Source organism: Esox lucius, chromosome 3 (genome assembly GCF_011004845.1).
Source record: "Esox lucius isolate fEsoLuc1 chromosome 3, fEsoLuc1.pri, whole genome shotgun sequence".
In the NCBI taxonomy this organism is placed as follows: domain Eukaryota; kingdom Metazoa; phylum Chordata; class Actinopteri; order Esociformes; family Esocidae; genus Esox; species Esox lucius.
In genome coordinates, this window is record NC_047571.1 from 28,961,225 (window position 1) to 28,973,183 (window position 11,959).

General features: G+C 44.7%; 1 protein-coding gene across 2 annotated transcripts; it reads right to left on the reverse strand.

Moving 5' to 3' along the window:
* Positions 1–378: 378 nt before the first annotated feature.
* Positions 379–8,915, reverse strand: b3gnt5b (UDP-GlcNAc:betaGal beta-1,3-N-acetylglucosaminyltransferase 5b). 2 transcript variants are annotated; one of them, XM_010901974.3, is made up of 2 exons: positions 8,536–8,915; positions 379–4,848 (listed from the first exon to the last, which is right to left on the reverse strand). In XM_010901974.3, exon 2 carries the CDS (start codon positions 4,483–4,485, stop codon positions 3,316–3,318), a length of 1,170 nt encoding a protein of 389 aa, XP_010900276.2. In that variant the 5' UTR covers positions 4,486–4,848; positions 8,536–8,915; the 3' UTR covers positions 379–3,315. The 2 variants fall into 2 exon arrangements, with proteins under 2 accessions (XP_010900276.2, XP_019897862.2); XM_020042303.3 differs by lacking the exon at positions 8,536–8,915 and adding an exon at positions 7,387–7,498.
* Between the last annotated feature and the right edge of the window lie 3,044 nt (positions 8,916–11,959).

An 11,959-nucleotide genomic window follows, 5' to 3' on the forward strand; every position in this document is an offset into this window, starting at 1 on the left:
CTAGCAACAGAGGAGGAGCATACAGGGAAAGAAATAACCAATCAACCAGTTTCTGGTTTGTCCATTATGAATTTCTAACACCAACATTACAGTCAAATGCTGATGTCTGTAATCGATTTTTACAATGCCGATAGTTTACAGTGAATTTGGACTAAGGCTTATATAGACCCAATCACATGAACTGAATACATGTGGTATAGTTTGTAACATTCTATTTTAGATGAGATTTTAAATTGTATGATCCAATGACCTTATAAATTATGAATCATTTTCATTTGAAAGTGGATAAAATCCATGAGAATTTGATGACGGTAGAATTATAAACCAAAGAAAATATACATTTTCATCAAGTTTTTACAAAGTTTATTTTTACCTTTTGAAAAATATTATACATCAATTGCCCAAAGTACAAAAGAATCTCAGGTTAAACTTTATTTTTTTGAGTTTTGATTTCCATCTATAGATGCTCTACTGACTGTCATACCATTAACACATTTTTCTCTATAAGCACCTGCTTGCTAATGTTAGCTTTAGAATAAGGTTTAGGATAAAGCTAGTAGTTAAGATACGCGTTAGAAATGTTACTGATGGTCCGTGTAGTTTGTAGAACATCTACATATGGTCTATCAGAATTCTTCAAAATAAAGGGTTACTGATTCTCAGAATGTACAGTACCAGTCAAACGTTTGGACACACCTCAAGTGAATGAGTTAGTGTGTCCAAACTTCTGACTGGTGCTGCATGTAGATGCAAACAGGTCACGTTACCCTGGCCTTAATCAAGCAGGCATAGATAGGAGAGGTTAAGAAATAATTCCAAATCACTTAAAAACGCTTTGATTACGGTCAAGTATGTTAATTCCTCTCTGGATGGTGAATCATTGGAACCACTGCAAAGATCTGTCCATCCTTCCTAAACGAGATGCAGAAGGCAATGGAAACTGTGACAATCACAATAAGAGGATTTTAAAACAAACACAGTTTCCATTGGTTGAGAGGAACATCAGCATGGATCAACACTATCACCTTCATCCACAATACTGGCCTGTATGACAATTGACTAAGTGAACTGAAAGAAGCCATCTCTGAAGTCCATTCTAAATCTGCCATCCTGTTTGCAATTCAGCTTGTATGAAATACTTCTTGGTTTGTTTCCATGTAATGTGGTGGAAGTGTCATGTTAAGGGAAAGAATATCACTGCCAAGACTCGAGATCGAAAGAGATCTGAAAGGAGCAAAGCCAATGTAGAAATCTTTCTGTGTCGGACAAGGCGAGCTGGATACTGATAATTATAGTCTACCTCGAAGGCACAGAGCTGCTTAGTGAATGTGTAATTGGCTATGATATGGTATGCACATTTATATTTAGCACATCAGCGTTGTTCTTTGGCTCCCACTTTCGCAGAAGTCAAAGCGTTTATGCTGGCAGGGCTACCTTGGGAAAGGGAGTGAATAATATATGAATTAATGTTGGACACTAATGTTGGAATTAATGTTTAGGGAGTGGCACATTCCACTTGGTCCAGTTATCTTGCACTTTGGGGGAGGATTGAGGGGCTCTATCAAGGGGACTGTAAAAAAAATAAGCCACAATATCTTAAAAGTGATTTGATCACCCCAAAACTAGTATTATTTGGATACGTTTATCACTCAAAAGGACATTGCAAAGTCTTTTGCACTGCAGAAGTAGGGAGGCAGGCAGCTGGGCCCCGTTTTGGGCCCCGCTTTTAAATTATTTCTCTTTGTGGGGTTGCCTTGGAAACAGGCCAGCTGTTTGGACAACGGCTAATCCCAAAGATATCCCCACGCACAAGCCTGGGGCCATCATTCCTATAGAAAACACACTAAAATTAAACAAGCCCAAGAGAAAACAGGCCCAAAATAAACCCGACGAGTTGTTCTCTCCTGTCATTATTCATTTTCTCTCACCTTTCTCGTTTCACCCACAATGCCCTCCACACTGCTTACTGAAAACTGTCGCCTTGGAGACAGAAAAAGTATTGTCGATGCTCCTAGAGCAACAGTTTTAGAGCTCCAGTTTTTAGACGACTGACACGGTGTCAAGCTGTAGCAATGGACTGGATTCTTCTTCCAGTCGTGCCTGCCCTGGAGCAGAATGTCTATCTGCAACACGACCAGGAGCATTGCGATGTCACCCCTCGTCTCACCCACTCCTCGGCTGCTCAGAATGCAGTTGCCATGGAAAAGCGTGGAAACACATGAAAGGGTTTTGGAGCTGTTCTGTGGCACCCCAACCTTTCCTAGAGAGGAAATAGTTCAGCAGTTCATGTCAGTTCATTTACTCTTAAAGCTCATTCTTTGTTTGCTACTTTGTTTAGGAAAAGCTGCCTATGTGCTCTGGGTTGGATTTCCAATTGAAAAATCATAAATGAAGAAAACCGCTTGAGTGCTAAAATTGCTCCCACCTGCATATTCCTTTAATTAATTTACAGAACAGTTCAGTTAAAATAAGGGAGAGGCCAATATTCATAATACTTAATGTATCATGAAGAATTTTGTAACTCATAACAAATGCGTGTGTTTACAGAGGCGGCCCATTTTGGATATTTTTTCCACTAATTTATATTATTGACCAATCATTTCAATGATTTGAGTTAATTCATATTGGTAAACATATAAGTTAGTGAAAAAAATATCTGGATTAATGTACCACCAATGTAGACACTTCTGGCACACACCTGTGACTGCCTAACTTATACAGCGTGTCACGAATCATCACTGATCTTCCATGTTAGAACAGGGCTTAAGTCTACTCATTGATATACTGATACTGCTCACACGCAGTTTCAGACATAATTAACTCCCAAACCCATTCCACATGCTTGCTTAATTCAAATCCAATAAGATTTTTACTTTCTGTCACCCATAAGAACCGTTTGGCAAGTTACAAAGCAAAGCAGCAGGTAGCCCAGCAGTTGGAGTGTCTAACTAGTAACCGTGAGGCTGCTAGATTGAATCCCTGAGCTGGCAACGTGGTAAATGATTTTGTCCCTGAGCAAGACAGTTAACCCTAATTGCTCCCAGGATGTTGTAAATTAGTTCTCAGTCAACTGAACTGTTGACGTCCAGCGATGACTGAAGTAGATGTGGGGAAACAGGAGTGGAAGTCTCCTTAGGAAGCATCCGTTGTTCATCCGGCAAAGCTACTACAGTCTGGATCAGCGTAGTTAAACAGTCACTGTAAAACGCTTTATTAAAGAAATGCAAATGAAAGAAATGCAAATGGTGAAAGCAAAATGAGGGTGTAAAGAATCCCTCACTCCGTTTTGGACCTCAGTTTTTTGGGCATCGATTATCACGCGAAGGCCGCCTTGCAAGGGTATGTGTTGAAGAAGTAGGGTCTGCAGAGAAGCGAGAGTCGCACCGCTGCGCAGTACAACCTCCCGAAGGGTCCCGAAGTGACCCGCTTGACCTCGGGGTCTGTGGCGGCTTTCCAGAGTTGGTGAATGTCGACCACATGGCCGTGTGACGTCATCATCTTGTCGTAGATGCACGCGTGGTAGGGCGCCCTGCCCTCGCCGGAGAAGTAGACGTGCTCCTGCGGCGACACGCCCGCGGCGCTGGCGCAGATGCCCATGAAGACGTCGTCTATGTACAGCGAGGCGTTGAGCGTCAGCGAGGCCTGGTACACTTTCTCCGCCACGTCCCCGGAGACGACGTAGGCCGCCCCCGCCGTGTAGTCCGGGTACGACGCCCACGGGTACATCTCCGGCGGGACGTAGTACTTGCTCCCCTTGTGGCGGACGGGCGGCGCGCCCCTGTGCACGCGCCCGACCCAGAGGTCCGTCGCGCCCCGGCGGTCGGCGTCCTGCAGGTAGCGCACCACGTTGGGCATGTGCACGAAGACGTCGTCGTCGGCGGTCATGAGGAAGCGGGCGCGCGGGCAGTGGTCGTGCGCCCAGCGGAACTGCAGCAGCAGCTTCAGGGTGAGGTTGTGGAACGAGTCCACAAAGTCCTGCTGCACAAGGTCGCCGTGCCAGTGGTCTTCGCGCGTGAGGTCGTCCTGGATGCCCCCTCCCCCGCCGCGGCTCCGGCGCCCGTACGCGCCCTCCCGCTGCTTGGCGAGGCCGAGCACGAAAACGACCTTCACCGTCGCCCCGAGGGCCTGGCGGATGTAGGTCTCGTTGCCCCACGTCGACCGTATGGCGCGCCTCCTGCCAAAGTTTTCCGGGGAGGACTTGACGAGCAGCAGCAGCAGCACGCGCTTCTCCGACGAGCATTTGCCCGGGTGGTTCAGCAGGTAGCGGTAGTCGCGGAACGCCCGGGCCTCCTGGCGCGGGATGGTGAAACTCTCGTTGATGAAGGCATAGCGGTTGATCAGGTGCCGGTAAGAGTAGGACTTGATGTGGCTCACGGAGCTGCTGTCCAGTTGCTCCCAGCACACCATCATCAACGACAGCACCAGACACGTCATCGCCAGCTGCACCCACTTGTACCTGCGGAGGCGCCGGAAATTCACAAACATCCTGGGATCTTTTTCTTTTTCCCTCTCCCAGAACTTATCGGGGGTTCTTCCCCCTGTCAGGTCCGGTTGGCAGCGGCGGCGGCGGGGTCTGCTTGTTCGGCGGAGAAGCTGTGTAGGGACTTGTTCTGGTGACCTGGCGCAGGGCAGCGTGCACGTCGTTCCATCCTAGGTTTTCCCGCATGGAGCGAGAGGCACGGGTGTGCCCGGGAGATTGACAGGAGGCGCCTCCTGGAAAACGTCTCCTCTGTCCAACACGGCCTGGAAAGTCATTCACGCTCCCGTTGCTGCTGACTCATACACAGCCAGTCGTCATACTGGCTGTCTTCATCAAGCATCCTCGGGGAGTCGACCGTCGCTCTGAAACTGATCACAGAGAAAATGTTTTGTTCTTATGGATTCAGGTGAAAATATTGGTTCAAGTACTAATTAGAAGAGAAGACAGCAGATTGATAAACAGGTCTGAAGTTAGATTAGAGATAATTTTATATCATTCTTATTTTGTCTGCAGTTCTAAATGACATGTTAACCTTAAGCAAGGCTGCTCTTAACAGTGTAGTTACTCTTTAAAAATTCTAGTAACAATGTTGCTACAGTTTAATATAATGTTGTTACCCGTTATTACATGCAATAACATACAATGTTATTATCTAACTGGATTACCGAATCACTAAACAGATGTAAGAGCAACTCAGTGTAAAATGTTACCAATAGATGTTTAAACTTTGAATGCTAGCTAACAAAAAATTTGGCTTTCTTTTATTATAACCACTGTCGGATCACCTTGCTTTTTAAAAATAACCAGGTGAATCCAATACATACATACATACATACATATATATGTATGTATGTTTTTTTACTTGTTTTTATTAGGAAAAACAAGTACTTCTGTTTTGTATGTATCCTCTGCCTTTCGGTTGACTATTTATGTGACGCTGTGCAAAAAAAACGCAAACATTAGCTGAGGAAGTCAAAAGTGTGGCCAGCTAATGAATGGTAAAAGCCAGCGCAGCAAATGCGGTGCCGGGGGGTTCTCCCATAATGGGGGGGTTTAAGGCGTGGGCCCATCGAAACCGCTGAGAGCCGTGGAAAGCGGCCGAGGCACAATGAATGGTATCAGAATAGCTCCGGGAGCACAATGAGAGCGAGCCAGAGGATGAGAATAGGCCGCTTCCGCCCGTGGGGTTTTGCCCTGTGCCACAATCCAGCCGGGACCGGGATGCGCCGGGACGCCCAGCACACACCCAGGCTGCCCCGTCCCTAGAGCTTTTTAAACATCCTCAGCCGGCCTCAACTTAATGGGGTCAGTCACTCAGAATCTCTCTCTCTCTCTCTCTGCCGAGAAATGAGTCAACCTGGTAGTGAGGCAAAGCGGTGATGAGGCAAAGCGGTGCGGTCTAACCTCTGCATCCACAGGTGACCATGTGTGCACGTTGATGTGCATGCCTTTCCAAGATAAGTCGGCGTTCATGGGTCTTATTATTATTATGAGTGAGCTTGGGTGTCAGGCGGCCCGTATGTACATCTCAGAGATGTTGTGGGGTGAACCGACAGGAAGGAAGGGGCACTTTTGACTGCACTGTGTCATGATCAGTGGGCACAAGGAGATAGTTGGTGGCTCTCTACGACCTCATTTTATCAGAAGGTGTGTATTCAAGAAAACAAGAAAGGCCTCCCTTTACTTAGGACAAACATTTGTGTGGATTTCAGGTTTAATAATTAAAATGTTCACAGGTATCAGCTGACTGTGTGTAGCCTGACATTCACAGTCTGCCCACGTTGTGGAGGCTCTTTTTAAACTGTTTTAAGGAAGTGGGTTTCATGGTCAAGACCAGGGTGGGCTGTAGCTTTTTGCAGGCTCCAAATTTCTTTTGTATATCCCCTTCAAAGCTGGAGAGAAGGTTTACATCTGGTTTACGCTCTGCAGTTCTACCTATTTTACCATGGTGTGGGGAGAACGTTACGTAATTTCATAACAACTTTCATGCAATTCTAAAAATACTCCCATGTAACAGACAATTTCCTACAATTTGTCGTATAGGGTGCACATAGACGTGCGTCACAGCCTACATGTGTCCTTTTCATTAAACACTTTCCTTAGCTGACGCTCTCCAGAGCGACGTAGCCTAGAGGCTGCATACAGTATTGTTTGCATTCATTTAGTTACTATAGTAGCCTATTTTACAACATACAATCAAGGGGGTTGACTGGGTGACCATGATGATACATCCAGACTGGACTGTTTGCCAGGTCTCCGGGATAACCCACCTACTCAGATGGTAAGTGCAATGGGACAGGCTTCGTAACCCCCCCCCCCCCCCCCACACACACACACACACTTTTTATCAACACAGCTCTTATTATAAGCAAAGCTCAACCTCGTTAGAAAGTGGCAGTACGGTGAGCATTTGCATAATTCTAATCAGACTGGCTTTAGGACCACAAGCAGGTACTTTGCTTTGAGGTAGTTGCTGGATAGGTCTGGTTACCTAGTATAGAGGCTACTGTTGCAACTAGCAACTGTGCTCTCTTGCTCATTAAAGTTTGGTAACCTAGCTGACACTACCACTAGCTAATTGAGGTAAATATTTATCTTATCAGAGTGTTTTTCTAAAAGCGGTGAGGTGTAGTTAGGCTAAAGTTATATATGAATGATAGTAGCAAAATATATAATAATAGCCATCTAGCTAACATTATTTTGCTAGCTAGCAAACAGTCTACATTATACTAGGTTCACCTTACTCACAGCTAGCACCGTATTACAGCAGTCAAGAAAAGACTGAAGTTAGACAAACAGGCAGTTTTTTTTATGCAAAGACAAAGTGAGTGGTACAGCTAGCTAGCTATGAGACATTAGGAGATATAGCTAACTAACTAACCTAATGTGGGTCTTATGGAGCAAACCTTGCCATCAGGTTCTGCAGGGCGTCAATGTAGATCAAGTTGTTAATGTCATATGTCCTGCATTTTTGCAGGATCAGATGGTGACCGTGAGAAGGCCCTTGCCATAGCAGGATCAGACAGTCAGGGAGAAAAGCGTGGAGCTGAGGTGAAATGCTGTCTTTAAAGGTGGATAACTTAAATAAAATTAGTTTTTGTTATGTGTAGCCTGTATCTTGAATGTTCATATTAGCAGAACCAGAAGGATGTTGAGTCAACCAGTGTAGTCATGCACGAGAGTGGTGGAGTTTGGGAGGTGAGGTTGTGAAATGTAAGTACAGTACGGGCAAAATGTACGTGTGGATCACATTTCTCCCCACTGGCGTAGCTATCGGGGTGCAGCTACACTAGGGCCCGTGGTTGACCTTATTTTTTATCGTGTGTTTCTTTGTGGTTATCAGTCAGACCCCAGGATTGGCTTTCCATGCATATACCGCTTTGCAATTTTTCATCCCCCGGGGTGGGGGGTTGTCCATGTAAGGACAGCCTGCACCCCTGCCCAGTGTCACCACGCTACGCCAGTCTTTGTCCCCCTCACATTTTAAATCAGAATTACGCCTCAAAAAGCTACCGCCATGTATAATCATAACGAATTGCCCCTGGAGATAGGACCTGTTTGACTGTCAAAAGTGGTTTGCCCATGAGAACTTGTAATGTCAGTAACCGCCCAGCCTCTCTAAGCCCGTACACAACTACTCTCCAAGCCGGTAAACAACTAAGGCAGACCCGTGAGTCATTTGCACAGGATCCTAGACCAGTCCGAGAATTTGATCATGGTAAAAAGAGAGCCTTTTTAAATATTGCATTGTGCGTTTGATTTAAATAAGCCTGAGAATTCTGTTGTTCGCGTGACAAAACAACTTCAAATCAAAGTATTTACCGTGAAAACGAGTGAAACAAAAAAACCCTGAGGTAATTAGTTTTGTCCCCTTTTAATTACTTGAATGGATTTGTTCATATTAGCATGCCTTTAACGACACTCTCCTACACACTTTTCACTATTTTAAAACAAGTAAGCCTTCTTTGTCAGCTTAGCACCCAACGACACAGGTAATATGCATCGATCTCAAACTAGGAAGATACCAACTGAACGAGTCACGCCGGGAGACTTACCGGTTTGTGAAGTTATCACTGCTTCTAATGTATCCAGTTAGTGGCCAGCTGAAGGAAAACGTAGTTCCAGTAGCGTCCTGCTTTATTGGATTTTCTCACCTTTCTCTCTCTCTATCTCTCTATCTCTCTCTTCCTACTTTCACGCTCTTCCTCAGATTATGTCCTTAATTGTATCGGTCCAATTTTTTTTTAAATATTAACCTCTTCCCTGGAGAGATTTGAGTAGTGTCACATACACACACACAGGCCCACAGACACACACACACACATATACCGTCCACTTGTGAAGCAACGGCAGCATCTGCCGGGTAGGCTTGTGTGTGTGAATATTCCTCTGCCCGGGCGGTGTGAATACTCCGCTTGTGAGTGTGACTGTTGCCTTGGTTCCCACTAACTGAGCTTTGCTCACACTCTTCAAGGGCGTGAAGCGGAGTAAGGGGCTGATGGGGGGGCGGTGGGGGACACCTCGCTTCAATCTCAAAACACAAAATGAAGAAGTCTTTATAAAATACAAATGCAGTACAGAGTCTATACACAGTTAGTGCAAAAGTGATAAGGCAATAGCAAAAGTACAAATGGGCTAGAGTCTAGCTAAAAGTATAAAATGCAGTAGAGAGTGTTATACAGTTTGTGCAAAGTGAGATGTATTTTGCTAGGTTGGTCAGTTAGTGTACAAAAGTGGTGTGGCAAAAACAATAGAGAGCATAACACTAGGGCATAACTGTGCAAAGAGTATGGTGCAAAGGAGCGATAATATTAGACAATTGTGCAGATATGAGTGCAAATGTGCCATGACAGATATTAAGGGCAGCTATGTGCAAGAACAATGTGGGCATGAATGGCATCAATGTGCTTACAATGAACGGTCAGGAGCAGGTGTGGGCTTTTGGGGTGACCAGAGAGATGTACCTGCTTGAGCGCAGGCTGCGGGTTGGTAAAGCTAAGGTGACCCGCGAGCATAGCTACAGTGGGGCTTTGCCTAGCAAGCACTTATCAATGAACTGAAACCAGTGAGACAGGCGCCGGGTGTATGAGTGCCCCCGGCGGAGCATAGGGGGAGAAGGACAATAATACGGCTAAAGGGTTTGAGAACTGGCCGTTTAGATCGTTGGGCAGAGTGAATTATGGGAGTGTACTTCTGAGCACAGTGAAATAGATTTTAGGGCAGTTTGGGCAGCTGGGGACATGGTAAGATTAGTGCTCAAAGGAGGTAAGCCTAGGTACGGGATAATGATGAAGGGTGTTGCTTCTCTGGATACATTTGTTAAATCAGAGGTGGTCTCCACACTACAGGAGAGGGGAACACATGGGAAATCGGTGTAAAAGTCATGGGAACAGAGGAGTCTGCAAGGAAGTCAAATTGCCATTATGATATGTTATAGAGGCAGCAAAACTGTCACACAACAAGTAGTTTATCTCGTTTTCTTCTACACACTACAACGTCTACTTCCCTTTCTTATTCAACTACAAGGCGTTTTTTTGTTTCTCTGTATTTTTTGGCAGTCATGTTCTGGTCGTTTTGTAATCACAGGCTCGAAGACAGTGATAGCAATTTCAGACAAGACAGAGCAAAACAATCTCACCCTCCACTGAACTTACAGAGAATGTTCAAACCTGGAGGGGAAAAAAAAAACATAGTTTGCCCTGATTAAAAAGACAAATCATAATTAGTGTGTGGCTCCATTTGGGACCAGGAGAGACAAGGACGAGTCTGAGGTCATAACCGTGACAAAATCAGAGAGTAAAAAATAGTTCTAATGATCATGAAACACTAAAACAATGGCCAGATTTTGGAAGGGTGTAAATGCCAAACCTATGAGCTGGTTCAGGACAGTGGATCTCGGGAGTTTCAGTAGGGAACTATCACAGTTGACTGACTAATTAGAAGAATTTCTACGTAATGAAACGTAAAATGTGTCACCACACTGTGATGCCACTTAAGATCCCTGGATTGTTGTACCTAGTGAATTCTCACATTCTCATTCATGTGATACTTTACGTTCTATTGATACTGAGTCTTTTTGGTGAGTCAAACCCATCTGGCTCAGTTCGCCTGAAAGACCCCCAAGGTCTTATGCTGCTATATTATTGTGCTGGGGGAGTAGGGTCAGTTCTCCTTCTCCACTATAAATCCTTGGAGATAAAAGGAATGCATTTTCTAAAGGTCCTGGCCCACACCTGAGGAGTACCTGGCTTGAAAGACCTGTTGCTGTCCCTGTCCAAAATCCTCCTGGTTGTGTTGTAGATCAAGACGATACCTGACGATTTCCGCTGACACTGTGCTGACACCTCCTCCCTCCCCTGTGTTGTCCCTGTTCTTGTCCATCTGGTTATGCTCCTGACCTGGACTAAGCTTAAATAGACTCAGCCCACATGCATTTATTAATTATTACAATTTGTACTCTTAATATGTTCACCTGGCAAAGCCAGAAGAGGACTGGTCACCCCTCTGAGCCTGGGTCCTCTCTAGGTTTCTTCCTAAATTCCAGCCTTCTTAGGGAGTTTTTCCTAGCCACTGAAATTCAACACTACTGTTGTTTACTCCTTGGGGTTTAATGCTGGGTGTTTTGTAAAAACACTTTGTGACAGCTGCTGATGTAAAAAGGGCTTTATAAATAAATGTGATTGATTGACTAATTAGGCACCCGAAATTATCTTCATTTAAAATGCTTTTATTAATAACAGCATAAACAATGATAAAAAACTGCTAATGTCCAAGGCAAAGAAATCTAGAATTATGTTAGAGTATTAAATGCATGTTAAAATAGGTCACTTATTAGCCTATTAGATCGCCTGCTGTTTTTTAAGGACGTTACCCTCTGGGGAAAATGCAGGTGGAACACGAAGAAGCGCTCTCCCATATTTTTCTGATTTGATTGATTCTGCAGTGCGGAGTTAATATGACAAATGAACGTTTCCTTTCCTATTCAATTCGGTTCCCAGCGTTCATTTTAAAAAGGCGTTTAAAATGAGTCGTTTGTTCGCGAGCAACCCATCACCACTATGCAGCTGAACGCTAAATACACATCACGTGTCACATACTGTACAAGGCGTGTGCTTGTGTCTGGTTGTGTAAGCTATGCAAACCTCTCAGATCTTGCCGATACGTTCTGCAAAACTAGTCCCGCAAACTAGTCCCAGACTAGTGTCCCAGACTAGTGTCCCAGACTAGTGTCCCAGACTAGTGTCCTATACTTGACCAAACAGACTCAACGGCAGCACGGATCTCTAAAGACATGCAGGTCTTCAAAATCTACATTCATTTCAAGCAGCACTTTCTCACTTAAAAGTATTTTTTGAGTCCTCTCTCTTGTGAAATTAAATTAAAGTCGCATTCAGTTATTTACACAGAAGCTGTTTTTCCAGAAGTAATTTTTCCTCAGTGTTTGTGCCATGTCAAATATACAAAGGTAAAGGTTGAGCC

What these genes read in the sequence shown, in the direction of transcription:
- b3gnt5b (XM_010901974.3), bottom strand. Translation starts at nt 4,485, where the DNA reads ATGTTTGTGAATTTCCGGCGCCTCCGCAGGTACAAGTGGGTGCAGCTG.